This window comes from Wyeomyia smithii, chromosome 1 (assembly GCF_029784165.1).
Source record: "Wyeomyia smithii strain HCP4-BCI-WySm-NY-G18 chromosome 1, ASM2978416v1, whole genome shotgun sequence".
In the NCBI taxonomy this organism is placed as follows: domain Eukaryota; kingdom Metazoa; phylum Arthropoda; class Insecta; order Diptera; family Culicidae; genus Wyeomyia; species Wyeomyia smithii.
In genome coordinates, this window is record NC_073694.1 from 192966308 (window position 1) to 192984867 (window position 18560).

Sequence of the window (18560 nt, forward strand, 5' to 3'; positions counted from 1 at the left end):
CATGAAGTGTACCAGGCATACAAATCGGCGGATATAGTCAAGCGGATAAAACACGGCAGGCTTCAGTGGGCTGGGCATGTAGCGAGAATGCCAGATGAGCGACAAGCGAAGGCTATATTTAGCAGGAATCCTGATAGAGGTCGTCGACTTCGGGGTAGACCCCGCACTCGGTGGATGTGTGCTGTCGACGAGGATGCCCGCGAAACAGGTGTTAGGGGCGATTGGAGAATAGCAACCCAAGACCGAGGGACATGGCGACGTATTCTGGATTCGGCACTGGATCGATAATCGGTCTGTCGCCTCAAAAGTAAAGTAAAGTAAGTAATATAAATCAGTAAAAATCACTTTATTACATTTCACTGCTTTTCAAAAGTGTTCATTCTCAGGAGTCTGCATCGGGCTTTGTATGGAGACAGCGCATCTAGGTTCTTCCAAGAATTGCGTTCATTGCACTGAGCTGTCCATCATCCAGAAGCCCTTGTTCTTACGAACAACTTTTTTGAAGGTTACAGCTTTCTAGGAGATTGGAATCGTGAGATAATTTCAGATCAAAATACGATGAAGTTCATGCTCCCTAGCGCCACGTAGCAATGGAATTCCGCATTGAACAGCCCACCATCCAGAAACCCTTGATCTTCTGAACAACTTTGTTGAAGACAGCAGCTTTTCAAAAGGTTGAAATGTAATATATGTAAGTTATAGTCGAAGTACGATAAATTGTGTGTACTAGGGCAAGATAGCGGCAGAATTCCGTAATGAACTATTCACCATTGTTAATCCTTTAGCCTTCAGAACAACTTTGGCAAAGATCACAGCTACCTGGGAGGTCGGAATCAGAGATAAATTCAGGTCAAAATACGAAGAATTGAGTGCACACTAGCGCTACATATCGGTGGATATCCGTAAATTATCCATCATCCAGATCTTCTGAACAACTTCTCCGAAGACCACAGCTTTTCAGGAGGTCATTATCGAGAGATAAGTTAAGGTCGAAATACGAAGAATTGTGTTCACATTATCGCCACGTAGCAACAGAATTCTGCACTGAACTATTTATCAAACAAAAATGCATGATCTTCTGAACACCTTTGCTAAAGACCGCAGCTGAATTTTTGGGGAGGTACGACATGCTAAATTTTTGGAGGGGTACTGCAATAACCGGTTTCAAACTTTTGGTGGGTAGTGTATATTTATCCCATCAAACTCACTTGTCGAATAGAACGTTAAACGTAAACGAACTTATCATATTCCTTCCGCTCGCTTAGTCACTTAGTCGAGCAGACGAAAGTTTTAGACGAAAGTTTAATTTCAAATTGACCAAATATTTATGAGCGAAGATGGGTGAGGAAAATTTGAAAACAACAAATTTGATTGTTAACAAAAAAAAATAGAGAATGGATTTTTGATAGCTACAAACGTTGATTCACTTAAACTTATCACAAACTTATACAACTAGAAATTCATGCAAAAAAAAAAAACGGAATCATTCCACCAGAAAATTACTCGCTTAAAGACTTGGGTTCTGTATACAACACGGCCCCAGTTAATAGTAAGAAGAGAATGATCAAGAAATACGTTGACCAAAAATCTAGCAAAAAACATTTATTTTCAAGATTTCTAATGTTATGACACATTATCGAGACGCGTGGTTGACATCTAAAATATTAATAAATAACAAAAATCAAATTAACTAACTGGAAAATGGCTTCAAATAACCAGCCCGTTGTTACTGTCCCTCTCCGTGCGACCCGTGTTCATAATTTGAAAACCACTTACGGAATTTTTCACAGCATGAAATAACCAGAATTACACGCCGTGTCCTGAGTAGTCATATATGCAGAGGTGAAACGCAAAGTTAGAAGCACTTTGGTTGCGCACCTTGGCCCCATAGAAGGCCTGACACAGTTTCCTTTGCTATGCTCGTGTAAAAAGATGTGTAAGCGGCGACCAGTTTTCTCCCGGTCTCTCCCTCTCGCCAAAAGCTTTTCTGTTCCCCGGGTGTGTATTCCGCACGTTATACATATTTTATGGGTGCTCATTTCACTGTTTTTCACGGTGCTTCCGCTGTATGCCGGCACATCATTTGGTCTTGTGTGAGTTGTTTGTGGGTGAATATGTGCTTTAACCAACAGGCAGCAAAGCGGGAGAGGATTGGTACCGGCGGCCGGCGGATGAACGCAGGTTCCGAGGAATGGGACCGGTAAAATGTGGCAAATAAACTGTGTATGCTAACGGAAAGCGGGTTAGCTTTTCTATTGCAGCTTCTTCAAACGACTATTTCTGCTATTCATAGAATTAATTGGAACCCAAACTGATACTGATATTTACTGTTGGATTTTGCTGTGTAAATTTTCGTGAATGGAAACTTAAATAGTATGGATCAGACCCACGATTGCGTATTCAGTATTGGAATATTTTATTCATGCTCTGAGTGACACCCAGAATTGCGAAGCAGTTTGAATGGTTAGTACATATTTACTGTAACAAATCCGTATTACTTTTTTTACTATGCAAGGTTAAACACAATGGTACGAAAGACTACAAAAGACTTTACTTCTTTTTGATTTTCTCATATCGAACAGTAAAGTATTCATTTTCTTAATAGCATGCCACGGGATGCAGTGCTCTGAAGTTGGGTGTTTCCACAACAGACTTCACTCTTGCTGTGATAGTGGCTGCAAAATGTGTTGCTCGTGCTGCAACAAAATAATAGAGTGTGTCGAAGAGATTTTCACACTAGAAGCCAAGCGTATAAAGTTACGATTTTGCTTTGTGTTTATATCCAGTGGCTAACGATTGAGGATCAAATTTGTTTTACTAATCAAGCTAAGTGCTTATTTAGCTAAGAAAACTGGCAAATAATCAAACATTGAAATTTCTGGAAATTTCAAATGTGAAACTAAAACTTAGCTCTGTTTACTATTGTTTACTTTCTACAGTATGTATTTGGGAACGCTAGCAAAACTTTAAACAGGTTTATAATTGCCTTCCGTGCGTTGCTTTTCCCGGAAGGGACCGCCAAAACTCAACAACTGACATAACATGATTGCTTCGAGACATTTCGTTTCAACTGCCACAGCAAACATATGAACAGAACGTATGCTTTTTGTGAATTTCTCAGTGGGTTTGCATTCCTTCCCCCTCACACCCATCCCACCCAACAATTTACTTCTCATCTACGGACCGCCGACTGCGAGCTACTCGAGTTGTGTTATGCGAATTTTGCACGGAGATTGCGGTGTAACGACACACTTGACGGGACCCCGCCGGATACTTTCTGACAATTGACAACGCTGACTTTACGCTGCATTGTTATGTGCCTGGTGGAAACGATAAATCTGAATAAGTAATGTTACTTCGAATGCTTCCCCTGGGAGCGCAGCATTTGTAGTGAAAGTCACATTTGGGTTCTCCTTCTTTGGTTAAGTAGCACTTTATGTTGTGAAACGCTATTGCGCTTTCGATTGCGGGTGCAGTTCGAAATTGCCCGGCTACTGAAGAATGAAAAAATGTAGGAACTAAGGAGAGGTATTTTCCTGAAAAGCAGAGCGTTTTATTTATTACTTCACGATATGTATTAGCTTTTGACATTGATTTGAAATGCTTGTGATAGTAAGTAAGCTTGTAGCGCCTTTGGCCTTGTGCTACTGGGCTACAGCTTTAATCACAATACATGCTTTAAAACCTTTACAAAACAAGCAATGTTGAATTTTTTGTTCCCGAAACTTGATTCAGACTGAAATTTCATATATTTTTTCATGGAATAATGAATCTAGAAAATTAAAACTTGTACAAATGTTAACAAAATGATAACCTCGAGAAATTCTTGAGATTGTTATTAAGACCTAATAAACGGACCTGAGATAAAAAATTTGAATATTTATTACTAGTGCTTTTTGGTGTGAGCGCACCAATCTCTCAGCAATCGAGTATAAAAAAATGGGTAATTCTTCTGCCCCTCGCTCACATACGATGTGCATGTGCTGACGAAAGGGATGCAAGCTAATCGTGTTACATACCAACAAAATATACTTTCAGTGAGAAGAAAGGGAGGTTTTCAAGCAAGCGTGTTGAGGAGCAACATAATCTTTATTTGCGAATCCGCAACACAACTGTTGCGAGCAAGTTTTTTCTCCAGATTCAATCGTGTAGCATGTAAAATGAAAGTATTTGCTTTAACACATACTTTTCTTCTGGTATTTCAACCATTTTGCCTCAAGAGTTAAATTTTTGGTAGGGCATATGCATTTTAGTAGTTGAAATCTTCGATTAATTCTCAAGAAATTTGATCTTGATATTATAAGGAAACTTATAAAACTCACCACAAAAAACAGTTTTGTAATTCTTAGGGCAAATTCTTGTACAGTTTCGAAATTTGTATAGGGGAACTGCTCCATTATTCATCTCAGTTCATATATTCATCTCATACAACATGAAAACACAATTGAAAACAGGAAAAAAACGCAGATTTTCTAACTAAACCAATCTACTAATCCATGGAATGGATTCTTCTTAGTTCACTTTAAATTTCTCATAAAGTAGAATCCTCAAAAACTCACTCAAAAGTTCTAAATTTGATATTATAGTCGGGCATCTGCACTCGAAAACTCATTTAATTCAGTCACCTACCTCTGGAAACAAAATCCGCGCATTGGCTACAACAGGACTCGGTCAGCAGCCAACCAAAGTTTTTTTCATCACTAGCGGACCACTTTTTATTTTAATCACTAAACAAAATCACTCACTACCAGAGCTGTGAATTTTTACTGTCAGCAACAGAATATCAGTTGCAATTGAAGACTGTGAATATCGATTTCAGCACGAACGAGCTGGGAATGAAATTACTTTTAGGTTCAATCGGTTGACAGTGGTAATACTGACAACTGCGATTTCGCACGCGCTGTGTTGTTTTATGTGTTTTAGAATGTAGATACTCCTTTTTTTTTCTTCATATGATACTCATTTTGTTCATCGGCTTTATGCATTGGATTGGCACATCATTTTTTTCATTGACATGATTTTCAATGATATTTGACACTGGTGGCACTCAATATCAGTCTCAATCTGAGAGAATGCAGTTGCTGTAGTGTGATATTCATTTTATAGTTTCGAAATTTCGCAGCTCTGCTAACTACACTAAGAATACTTTAATCTTTGAAATGTTCATCACAAATTTCAAAAAACAAGCTTGAAATAGCAGAAATATATGAGATTAATTTCTACAATTCCTAAATTTAAACTGTATGTATTTTCATCTGTTTTCACTGCGTTGAAAAAAATCAAAAGTTGTCAAATCAGTTTCTGTTAATACGAAAAAATCATACAGAAATGTTAAATTATTCCGACATAATTGACATTAATCGACAGCACTGCAGTGGTTACCTAGGTTACCAATTTTGCACGTAAACAACTACAGCGGATATTCAGGTAACCTACTAAAACGGGCTGCGGCTACGTTCATTCATGATAATGTGATTCATTCATGATTAACAGTGTGATGAATATAGGGGCGTCGTAAGATGAATAATTGAGCAGTGATTCAAGTTTTTAGATGGATATTGAAGCGTCGTGAAAAATGGTTTGTTTTACATATTCAAGATAAATCTAGTTAAGTTTACTAAATATACAATGCAGCTGGTAAGTACAGCATCCAGCCGAACTCTTCAAAGTCGGGAGCGAACAGCTGTATCGTGCTTTACACCGGATCATGCTGAGATTGTGGTCCGATGAAGAGCTACCCTCGGACTGGTTGGAGGGTCTCATATTACGATCTACAAGATAGGCCACCGCCTGGACTGTAGTAATTATCGGGGCATAACCCTTCTCAACACCGTTTACAAAATTCTCTCCCGTATTCTGTTCCACAGACTGAGGCCGTGTTCGGAGACCTTTGTTGGCAAATACCAATGTGGATTTCGAGGGGGACGCTCCACTGCGGATCAAACGTTCACCCTGCGACAGATCCTCGATAAATTTCGAGAGTTCAAATTGCAGACTCACCATCTGTTCATAGACTTTAGGGCAGCGTACGATACAAATAAGAGAAATGAGTTATGGTGAATAATGCTCGAACATGGTTTCCCAACAAAACAAATTAGGCTGATACGTGCCACCCTTGAAAGCTCTACATCATGCGTTAGGATAGCCGGTGAGATATCGGACTCCTTCGTGACATTCGATGGTTTGAAGTAGGGAGACGGGCTGTCAAACTTATTGTTCAACATCGCATTGGAGGATGGCATTAGCGTGCAAAGAAGCGGTACCATCATTACGAAGTCTCACATGCTTCTAGGTTTTGCGGACGATATCGACATCATTAGTATCAACCGTAGAGCACAGTAAGAGGCCTTCGGACCTTACAGGAGGGAAGCTGGAGAATAGGGCTCATCATCTGCCAAAAACGTGGTAGTCCGACGAATGTTGGTGTTGAGGTGGTGTTAGATGGGGAAACTTTTGAAGTAGTCGACGAATTGATTTACCTGGGTACATTAGTGACATGTGACAACGAGGTTAGCCGTGAGATAAAAAGGCGGATAGCAGCTGCAAATTGGGCCTTCTACGGATTACGTAACTAGGTCCCGCAGACTGCAAACCCGTAATAAACTTTCAGTCTACAAAACATCAATACTTCCCGTGGCCCTCTACGGTCATGAAGCATGAACGTTGAAAGAGGCCGATCGGCGGATTTTGCGTTCAATCCTTTATGGCAAACTAGAAATGGTGTTTGACGCAGACGCATGAACCATGAAGTGTACCAGGTGTACAAATCCGCGGATATAGTCAGGCGAATAAAACACGGCAGGTTGCAGTGGGCTAGACATGTAGCTAGAATGCCGGAAGTACGACCAGCGAAGACTATATTCAGCAGAATCCCGATAGAAACCGTCGACTTCGAGGTAGTTCCCGCACTCGTTGCAGATGTGCTGTCGACAAGGATGTCCGCGAGATAGGTGTTAGGGGAGATTGGAGGATAGCAGCCTAAGACCGAGTAACACGGCGACGTATTCGAGATTCGGCTTCGGATCGCCAATCGGTCTGTCGCCGTAAAAGTAAAGTAAATCAGCACCGTGTTTTATCGCGAGAATAAATACTCTTGGCTGTTTCCCTGTTTCCCATAACCGATAGCTACTTAGGATTTCAAAATGGCGTCAGGGGGCCGAAAGTCTTCATCTTGGATTTCAAAATGGTGTTTGGAGATGATTTTTGGTAATACTTCGTCTTTGTCGGAAACCGGAAGTCACCATCTTAGATTTTAAAATTAGATCTGGATTTAATTTATGATCTCTGGGTATCATTTTGGTTCTAGAAATGCTCATATTGGGTGGTATTGCCGTTTTTCTGGAAATCGAAAGCCGCCACCGTTTACTTCGAAGTGGCGACTGGGTACGGTTTTGGCTAAGTGTAACATTCCGATTACGCAAACGTCCACATTGGGTGGTATTTGAAATTTAAAATCGTTAAAAATCTGTCCACGTGGTATGTGGATGGCCCCAAAGGTGTCTGGTGTCTATTTCAGGTCTCGGTTTCATTTTGGTTCCAAATAACCAGAATGGGGGGTGTTTTGTCATTTTCTGAAATCGTAAGTCGCCATCTTGGATTTAAAAATGGCATCTGGCCCTGATTTACGATCTTAGGGTATATCCATATTGAAGTGTTTGGCAATTTTGAGATGTTTTCCAGAAACCATGAGATGCTATCTTGGCATCCGAGGTCTATTTTTTTCAGCTCTAATTGGTCGCAATCCATGTTCAAAACATGTCTCGACATTTTTCAGTAGTTCAGTAAACTAATCGTAAACCTATGAATGAACAAATGACATCCCTTCACACAGTGAATATTCCACCAACACAAGCGAGCAGAGCTTGAGAGCTTCATTCGTTTAGTCAAAGTTAACGGTTGTAGTTTTTGATGGAGTTGGTTTATTTCTTCTGCAAATTCTGTTGTTTCAACGTGCTTTACGCTACCAGTCTGTTACACAAACTTCGCTTGAATGTCACGTTTACAGTGCATTTCTTCGGAAGAGGAATACGTACGGGCTAAAAATACATTATTGTTCTCCTAATTGTTTCTGTTTTCTGCGAAAACTTGCAATGTTGTTACTCTGCACGAGTTTTACACCGCGCCCGTTTTTCTTCCATTCCAGGGGAAATTAAACTTCCAGTGAATTTTGATTTGATGCTCAAGTCCCATTGCGGTGTTCAGATTTCATCTTAAGATACTGCATTGTGGCTCGTCTTTCTTCGAAACCGAACGGAGTTGTGGGCTTCGATTAAAACGATTGAGACTTGAGACGCGTTCTCACATGGCGACTGGTATTTTTTTTTGCAGTGCCACAAAAACAAGGCTACAAGATTTTTCTTACTGGTTCATTCATTTCAATGGTACTTTTCATTTAAAACATCTTCTCGTATTTCCAGCCATTCATTTGAAGTGGGATTAAATCGGTCGGCAATTTGCGTTTTCGTAAACAGCATTACCGGGTTTAAAAATCCTTGCCGGTGGCCATCACTCAACGGATGAGTTTCGAGACTATCTAGGGGCAGGTATGGATGGAATTGATCCCGGGGAGAGGCCATTACCAACCTGCTGAAAACAGACTGTGTGTGTTTTCGTAGACTGTTTCGAATTTAGAAATGGTTTTACCGAGCGCTACTTCTTTTTTGAGACTATGAGTGATGGGGTAAAATGCTTGAACCCTTCTATTTCAGCTAGAAAACAAAATTACGAAAGGTAATACTTACTCGAAGGATCATGGATCCATTTTTTCTTCTCTGTTATCTGCTGCTGTTGTTGTTGCTGCTGCTGCTGCAGCAATTGCTTTTGCTGCAGGGAAGACGAGGACGAGTCCAGCTGCTGATTGCTTTTATCATCCTGGAGGCGAGATTCGGCATGATCAGAAAAAGAGATAAAAAAGAGAAAAAAAAGTGAGATGGAAGTCAGTGAATTTAAAGTGGGTCAGAAGGACGAGAGATAAATTGTGGAAATATTTATCCACGCTGTTTGGCAACGGCTTGTTTTCAAACAATGGCCCCAGAAGAAGCTGGCGGTGGCAATCCGGTGAAATAAATTGCCCGTAATCGAAGTTCATTATTGGTTGTTTTTCATCCTTCCTCTGCGTAGTTATTTTATTCAGCACGATAGTTTCCTGCTGGACTAATTGAAGCGAGAACACGTTTTAGTGTGTTAAATCTTTTTGCTGCCGTTCGTTCGATACCAATTTGTGTTCTTCTGATAGAAATTCGTTTAGGAAAGTTGGAAAATGTTATAGTAATTCAGTTGCAAATTTATATCTTATTTTCCAGTTGATTTAATAAAATTGTTATAATCAACAACCAATTCCGTCTTGTATGTATTTTTTTTTTCAAATTTAATGACATTATTTCACGTGACCAGCATTTGTCTGGAGTCGCCTGTACTCCACCGGCCATGTGAGATACCAAGAAACACAGATATGGAACACACATTCCCCCAGGAGAGCTTCCGACAGGAGAAGTTTTATCGCTTGGTGGCTTCCCCTGTGGTGCCGTAATTTGGTCCCAATGGGGTTTTCCAAGGGGCATTTTATGGGAGTCTAGTCTGAGTTTATTTGGTAAATTTCTGTGCAAAACAATTCTGTGGGTGGAAACTTTAATTTCATTGTGGGTGGGCCACACTTGAAATAATGTGCATGTGAGTATTAATAACTCTTTTTAAAAGCGTTAAATGCTTGATAGCAGAAACCAAACCCATAAATCAATTAGCGGTAAACGCTCCTGGTGGTACACATTTTGATTTTTTCTGCAAGCACTTCTGATAAAATTAAAATCAGCTCCATCCCTGGAGATACAGTAATATTTATTGGTACTAAAAAAAGAACGATAATGATTAATGGCAGCATTTACCACAGCTTAAATATGACAGTACAAGGGCATTTATATCCGTACCGAGGCGTAGTATATCATATTGTGTTCGTAAAATTAAATATTATCCACAAAACTGTAAGTTTCGAATAATAAAAAATACAAACCATTACTATCGTTTCGTTTGAAATATGAAAAAAATAATATGCATGGAATGACGGGAATGAAATATATACTAAAATTAATCGCTTTCAGTCGTCCGAGCAAATTCAAACCGCTTTTAACGAAACTCTTATTGCATTTCTTCCGTTCGCTTCAACAGAATGCCTTCAAGCTGTTTTCCAGAAATGGAAATTAATCCATTCGAGCAACCCCCCTCGGTTTGGCTCAAAACCCGTTAGGGCCTATTTTGGGCAGAAAGCTTTCGGAGAATAAGTTCAAAGTATCAACCGAAAATAATCCGCAGCTAAGGTACCACAATTCATTTTATTTCCCACCGGTTGTTGTAGCCGGTTGCAAAGCAAAGGGGAACTTGGGTACACACCACTGATCGAAAATCGATAACCAACTTATTTAAATTGTGTCCTCCCTCGATTTACTTCTCCAATTTACCCCGTCAAGGTTCAAGAAGCGTAACCACAGCGCTCTGCTGCTGTGTAGCATCCGGAGTCCCGAACGATGCGAAAATATCAATTTGTTGGCGGTTTCAGTCATTTTCCAAGCAGTTGCTCTTTCGCAAAGAAGCCGAGCGGACACAAATAAGAGCGTGAAAAATGTAAAGGCGTACCAGAGAAAATCAGCACCGAATGATAGACGAATACAGATGGTATTCGAGCTGCGAGTACGAGTACGAAGAAGCACACCAAAGGATGGAGGCTGGAGGATAATCGGAATTGCAAATTAGTTTCCTTTAATTCGGAACCAGCAGCGCTCCACTCGAGGCGGGTGAAATAGTGGAGCAAAGCAAGCACCCCTTAAGCATACCAATGAGTCAAATGAAGAATGCTGCTGCTGCTCGTGTTTACATAATTTATTTCTTTTCTGTCAATCTTAGCCGGCTCTCGGTGAGGTTTTCCCGCGAAAGGTAAGAAAATTGCGAAAACCCTCGGCTGGAAATTGTCTTAGAAGTGCAAATTGCCTTGAAACGGATGGTCTCTCGAGAATCTCTAGCATCAGGAAAAAATTTCCATCTCACTTCACATCGTAGGCTTGGTATTTTCCCCTGTTTTTTTCCTGATTGTTTTGTTTTATGCATTTACTGTTCCTTTATTTCAATTGGTTGAACACTGGAACTATGCTAACTGAAGCATTAACCAACTGAATTTGTAAGGAGAATTTTTCTCCAGGTGATTCTCGAAAGTATTTGTAAGTGTTTCTAAATTAGGCTTAAAATCGCCCAAAACCGCATCTAAATGTTGAAATGAAAAGATGATCTGGTTTAAAATTAATTCTCATATTATACGCTTGTGAAGATGAAATTGAAGGCCAAAACAGGCCTAATAGAGAATAATCCCAAATTAAACTCAGAATCGTCGAAATACACCTCACGAGGCCAAAATAAAAAATGATCTCAAATCGATCTCAGAATCGACGAAATACACTTTTTAATGTCAAAACAGGCCAAAATAGAAAACGTTTAAAAATTGAATTCATAATTGACGAAATACCTTTCATGAGGCTGAAATAGAAGATGATCTTAAATTGAACTCAGAATCGATAGAATGCAATTGTAAGGCCAAAATAGTTGGGTAAATTGATCTATAGTGGACCCGTTTGCTTCATTAACCTATAGTGGACCACCCGACAAATTAACTCAATTTCTCTTAACATAAATCGAAATTAATAAATATTTGTGATGCAGACTGGCTGGATAAGATGTTCCCCGATGGAAGCTTTATGAAAATGCCTCAGGTTTTCGCATAAATTGAGTTAATTTGGCGAGTGGTCCTCTATAGGAAAGAGGTCCACAATAACTTAATTCCAATAATTTAAAACCTTAAATAATTTACCTTTAATAAATCCAGAATGAGTTAGGTTTTGACAAAATACGCTTCTAAAAAACAGAAAAAGGAATAGAAAAAGATTCTAGATTGAGCTCCTTATCGACGAAATTCCTTTGTGAAGGCCAAAATAGGAAGTTATCCTGCATTGAGTACAGAATTGACGAAACACACTTCTAAAGGACAAAAAAAACTATTCCAAATTGACCTTAAAATCGACGAAATAGGGTTCATTAACCTACAAGGGACCCCAGTAGCCAGCAAATCTGCATCAGAGTCACGAGAAACATTTATAATATTCCGATTTATGTTATAAAATATGAGTTAATCTGTTGAGTGGTCCACTATAGAAAAGGAGTCCACTATAGCTTAATTTGTCCTACGCTTTTAAGGGGTTATATACCTTTTTAGTTTAAGAAAACCCGAAAAATTTTTCATTGCATTATCTTCAAATACAACATCTTGAAAACATTTTCACAAATTGTCATAAAGATCGGAGCAATAGGAAGAAAGTTAGAGTGATTTGCAACACGCCTCGCTACGGCCGCGTAAGCTAAACTTGAAACTTTAAACGCAATTATCTCGGAATTGTGTTTTCCGAAAAATGACTTTGCCGTGATCCTGATTGCGGGAAAACTACTAAACCGATTTCCTTCATCTTTTTTTTTAAATTTTCGTTTTAAAATTCGCCGGTCCTTGAACGATCGCTTTTTGAAACATATAGTTACATTTTGCCGCAAAAAAAAAAAATTAAATGCAATTTTTAGCGCTAAAAACGTGCATTTTTTGGGAAAAACGTTTCCGTTTGCACTGAAAACAAAATACTCATGAAAGCGATCGTTCAAGGACCCGGCACACTTCTAAACTAATGAAATAATATGAGTTTTTTGATTTCGGTTGATCCGCTGAGTCTCTATCAGGATCATCGCAAGCCTCTGCAAAAAATCGCGTTTCCGGAAAACGGCCATTACTCCAGTAATAATTGGTATATCTCAAAATCAAACGTATTTTCTTGTTGTTGATAAACTGTACTTTTAGAAAAATACCACTTTGATGCAATGAAAATGGTGCTATGCACTTAAAAATAAATTCAAACTTCACTCATTTTTCTCGACCAAAAAGGTATATAACCCCTTAAGGTCAGAAAAGACTCAATAGATAATGATTCGAGATTGTGCTTAGAAACGACGAAGTACGCTCCTAAAGGCCAAAATAAAAAATGAACCAAAATTGAGTAGTAGGGTAAATTTACTCATAGTGCATCCCTTTCTTTTATTAACCTATCGTGGATCACCCGTCAGATTAACTCTATTTCTCTTAAAATATATCAGAATTTATGAATGTTTGTGATGCAGACTGGCTGGTCAAGATTTTTCCTGATGAAAGTTTTCTGAAAATCCTGGCGGGTGGTCCACTATAGGAAAGGGACCAATATAGGTTAACTTATCCTACGCAACCAAAATTTATCGAAATTTCACCTTCTTACCAAAACTAATTCAAGTTGGGGCAAATTAACCTATAGTGGACCTCTTTCCTATAATGGACCACTCGCCAGATTAACTCAGTTTCTCTTCACAAAAATCGGAATTTATAAATGTTTCTCGCGATTCTGTGCAAATTGGCTGGATAAGATGTTTCCCAATGGAAGTTTTCGCATAAGTTGAGCTAATCTGGTAGGTGGTCAACTATATGAAAGGGGTCCACTGTAGGTTAGATAACTCTAAGTATCAATGTTTTGAGAAAAATCGCCTCCCGAATTGCCAAAACGTTAAAAACTTATTATTTGGCAATTTTCGCTGAAACTAGACCACTTGTAACATGAAGTCTTTGATTTTTTTCCAATTTGAGTTAGGTATATCGATTAAACGCAGTAATAAAACAATAATTTTATTAATTTCAAATTAGTCCCACCTCGTGGAACCCTATATCTTAAAATTTTGTACCAAGACCCCTCTACAAACAGCATGTCATTATGCCGTTTAGGGCTTTTATATAAACTGTTCAAAGTTTTAGCTGCCATCTTGAATTAATCAGTAAAACACATTTTTGAACAAATTGCAAAACCGATTTTAGTTTTAGGACCGTCATTTGAAAGCTTAGAAAAAATCCTGCAAGATATAGGATAAATTAATTTAAAGTAGATCTCTTTCCTGTGGTGTGGACAAAATGTTTCCAGATGCAAGTTTTCTGAAAATCCCCCAATCTCAGGCAGGTGGTCCACTATAGCAAAAAGGTCCACTATAGGTTAATTGACCTTATTCTTAAAATTAGGTGTGTCGCGTAACTTGCCCATCAAGCCAGTTTCCTGTAACAAGTTTTAACATTGTTAGCGCACGAGCCCCGCTATATACCGGAACATGTGCGAATTGGGTGAAACCGCCTTGGATGGACCACATCCGGTCAGATTAACTCAATTTATGCGAAAACTCAAGGGATTTTCAGGAAACTTCTATCGGCAAACATTTTATCCAGCAGATCTGCATACCTTGGATGGATCATTTCCTTCAGTGGACCACCAGGATGAAAAACTGTTTATTCTTGATATAGTGGACCACTTTTTTTGGTGAACCGTTGTGACAAAAACCTGTGGTAAACGTGGTTCATCCTAGGTAGTTTTGGCATTAATTGAACATTGAACAAATTTCAATAGCTCTGAGTGAAAAGTGGGTTAAATTAACTTATAGTGAACCCTTTTGCTTTATTAACCTATAATGGACCACCCGTCAGATTAACTCAACTTCTAACATAAATCAGAATTTATGAAATTTCGTGATACAGATTGGCTAGATAAGATGTTTCCAGATGGAAGTTTCTGAAAATCATTCTTCACTATAGGAAAAGGGTCTAGGGTAGAACTGCATTGGATGGACCACGTCCTTCAGTGGACCACCCGCCAGATTAACTTAATTTATGCGAAAACACGAGGGATTTTCAGAAAACTTCCATCGGAAAACATTTCGTCTAGCCAGTCTGCATCGCAAACATTAACTAATAAATTCTGATTTTTGTTAGGTTAATAAGGGAAAGGGGTCCACTATAAGTTAATTTACTCTAACTGGATGAGATGTTTCCCGATGTAAGTTTTTTGGAAATCTCTCAAGTTTTTGCATAAAATGGGTTAATCTGACTGGTGGTGCAGTAAAGGACGTGGTCCATCCAAGGTAGGTTTATCCTTTATTTTTCAACGTCTTTGCCTTTGAGGTTTTGGGGCAAATCAACCTGTAGTGGATTCCTTACCTGTAATGGGGAGGGATTTTCAGAAAACTTGGACCACTCCACTATAGGAAAGGGGTCCACTATAGGGTAGAACAGCATTGGATGAACCATGTCCTTCAGTGGACCACCCGCCAGATCAACACAATTTATGCGAAAACTCGAAATATTTTCAAGAAAATTCCATCGGGAAACATCTTATCAAGCCAATCTGCATCACAATTATTTAGGGTAAATTAACCTATAGTAGACCCCTTTCCCTTATTAACCTATAATGGACCACGTGTCTGATTAACTCAATTTCTCTTAACATAAATAAGAATTTATAAATGTTTGTGATGCAGTTTGGCTGGATAAGATGTTTCCCGATGGAATTTTCCTGAGAATATTTCGAGTTTTCGCATAAATTGTGTTGATCTGGCGGGTGGTCCACTGAAGGACGTGGTCCATCCAATGCAGTTCTACCCTATAGTGGACCCCTTTCCTATAGTGGAGTGGTCCACTATGGGAGAGGGGTCCACTATCGGTTAATTTACCCTATAAATTCTGATTTATGTTAAGAGAAATTGAGTTAATCTGGCGGATGGTCCACTATAGGTTAGAAAAGGAAAGGGGTTTACTAAAGGTTAATTTAACCTACTTCTCATTGAGAACTGCTTAGGATGAACCACGTCTTTTAGTGTACCAGTCAGATTAGCTAAATTTATGCAAAAATTGGGGGGATTTACAGAAAACTTTCATTGGAAAACATCTTATTCAGCTTATCTGCATCAGAATCACGAGACATTGTAAATTCCAATTTATATCAAGAAAATGAACAGTTTTTCGTCAGAGTGGTGCATTATACAAGGTGGTCCACCTAAGGAAGCTCTACTCTCAATTGGAGTTTACAAATGTATGTCATGATATATTATGCTAAAGGGCGTGGTCCATTTGAAGTAGTTTCATCCAAAATTCTAATTTATTTCAACAGAATGAATAGTTTCTCGTAAGGGTCGTCCACTAAAGAAGTAGGTGGATGAGAGTGCGTGGCAAGCAGTGCATGTTCTCCGGATCGTGCGGCGTGTGGTAACAATGTGAAAACTCGTTTCAAAAATTGGATCAACGTGCATGTTTTTTACGCGACACACCTAATTTTATGAATGTGATCTGTAGGTATATGCCGGTCTCAAAAGGTATGATGTGAATACTCGACCTGTGCGGCTTGGTTTTTCAAATGCTCGTTACGCGATACATCGCGATACATAGCCACATAGCGTATCATAATATATCCGATTGCGAAATTTACTTGTTTTAATCTTGAAACTCGAGCGCCGACATGATACGCTAAAAAGAAAATACAAATCACGCACACGTGTGGCTGGCTCCTACAGCATCTTTACTGTTGGTCTAAGCAAATCTAAAATCAGAAAATGTAATGCATTTTGATAATCACTAAATAAACTACATTCTTATTATGTGTTATAATTTTGTTCTATATTGAAAAAAAAAAAACCCTCACCTGTGCGCGGCCCCAACAGCATTTTTACTGACTTTTGGTCTTAACCGATACCAGATATAAATAAGCTAATTGTGCTTCTCTAGTTAGGTGACTGAACATAGAGACGATTAGGAATTATATGTACTATCGCATCATTTATCAGGGTGAATCCAGATCCAACGTAAAAAAGCAAAGCAAAGCCTTGGTGCTACATTCCGACTTCGCAGCCGGCTGTTAAGTGTACAGGACAATTGCGGGGCTAGCGCTACGATCCTACTGACACTAACAGTCTCTCCCAAGCCGGGACTCGAACATGCGATGACTGGCTTGCTAGGCCAGCATCGTACCTCCAGACCGACTGGGAGAACGTATCCTTCCCTAATAACAAAAACCTTCTTGTGATCTTCGTGGAGATACAGAGGGTAACAAGCGAGCAATATTGCTAAAAAAGCGAGCAATATTGCTGAAGCGAGGAGTAAACATACCACAGGCTATTTCTGCAGGAATAATTTCCCTTAAAATCAGAATAAACAAAAAAAAAATAATTAAAAGCTGCTACAAATTTAATCAAAAATTGACAAGAATATCCAAATGATTATTATTGATGATTCTCATTTTTATATTTCTGGCAGTTTTTGATATATCTGAAGATTTTCAATTTTTTGGACATTTTAACATTCGACGTTTGATTGTTTTTTTTTATATCTGTTTTATTTTGATAGCTTTGTCATTTTTGACGTTTCGTACACACTATCATTGTGACCTTTTTATACACTGGACATTTTCAGCATGTTAGATATTTTCGTCATTTTTGCAACTGTTATCGTTACTTTTTCAATGTCTCAAACATTCGACAGTTTCGCAATATTCGAAATTTTGACATTTTAAAGCCGTACTTTGAGATTTTTTTTTTCTTTCTAGTTATATTTGTCATTCGTTTTTTTTTTCTATCATATCTAATATTACTAGTTACATTGACATTTTAGGCATTTTTTGACACTTCGACATTTTTTGTCATTTGCGTCTTTTATTTTATTCTTGACATATTTGAAACTTTTGAAGATGGATGATGAGTAGTTTTGCCGTTTTTGGCTTCTTTTGGCATTTTTAAAACTGTAATGTTTTGACGTTGGACTAACGTCTATATCGAAGTTAGGCACCTGAATTTGAAAATCTAGTAATTCAACCGGGGCAAACCAGGGAAAAGTGGTCAGGTTTTGAGCGCTTATATATCAGTCATTTCTTTTCAGAATTTCGAGGTTTTGGCATCAACCGATCAGAAATTCTTTTACGGTTGAATTTATGTAACAAAAATAACCTATTGTTCGAGATACACTATTGAAAAATTGATAAATCACATCGATTGTCTAAATCATACCGAGCAACCAATCACCACCTCTCTTCACAAGCACAGTCGACACTAACGGATACAACCGATCTGACTTTGTAAACAGTCTCACAGCTTTCAACCAATAACGAGCTCGCTTTCGGTAGCTGCAACAGGTGTTTCAACACCGTTTTAAAATGCTTCTTTTATCATTACCACTGAACAGATTCTAAACACCAATGGCTTGATTGATAGGGGAAATATTGCGCAAGATTGTCATATAATAATTTAAATATGTTTTCGATACTAAACTAGTTAAAAGTTGTGTTAAAAGTCGTGCACATTCAACCAATCACAAGCTCGCTTCTTGTTTGCTCGCGGATGGATTTTTGCTTTGGGCTATATAATAGCCTGTGTCGTCTCATAGCAGTCATCAGTTAACATGTGAAAGGCCACCAGGCCGGTCTTGTATAATCAGCAGCGGTGGCTGATTCCAGCGGCCAAACTGAGCTCCAGCAGAACCAGAGCGGTGGTATCAGGCAGCAGCGGCGGAGGTAGTGGGAAGCTGCATTTCTTCATTCAGTTCGGTGCTCCTTCGATCTGAGTTGGACCCCACCAGCGGTAATCCAATTCAGATATCGTTGGGTGAAAACGTTGGGTGTGTGTGCAGTGTGCACATATAGCGTATGTGCATCTGTATT

General features: G+C 38.9%; 1 protein-coding gene across 2 annotated transcripts in view; it reads right to left on the minus strand.

Annotated features, from left to right (window-relative positions):
* Positions 1–18560, minus strand: part of LOC129718207 (proteoglycan Cow) — a 165560-nt gene that overhangs the window by 53288 nt on the left and 93712 nt on the right. For both annotated transcript variants that reach the window (XM_055668720.1, XM_055668718.1), the window contains exon 2: positions 8742–8871. In XM_055668720.1, the coding sequence (XP_055524695.1) occupies positions 8742–8871 (130 nt within the window). The remainder of the gene's footprint in view (positions 1–8741; positions 8872–18560) is intronic.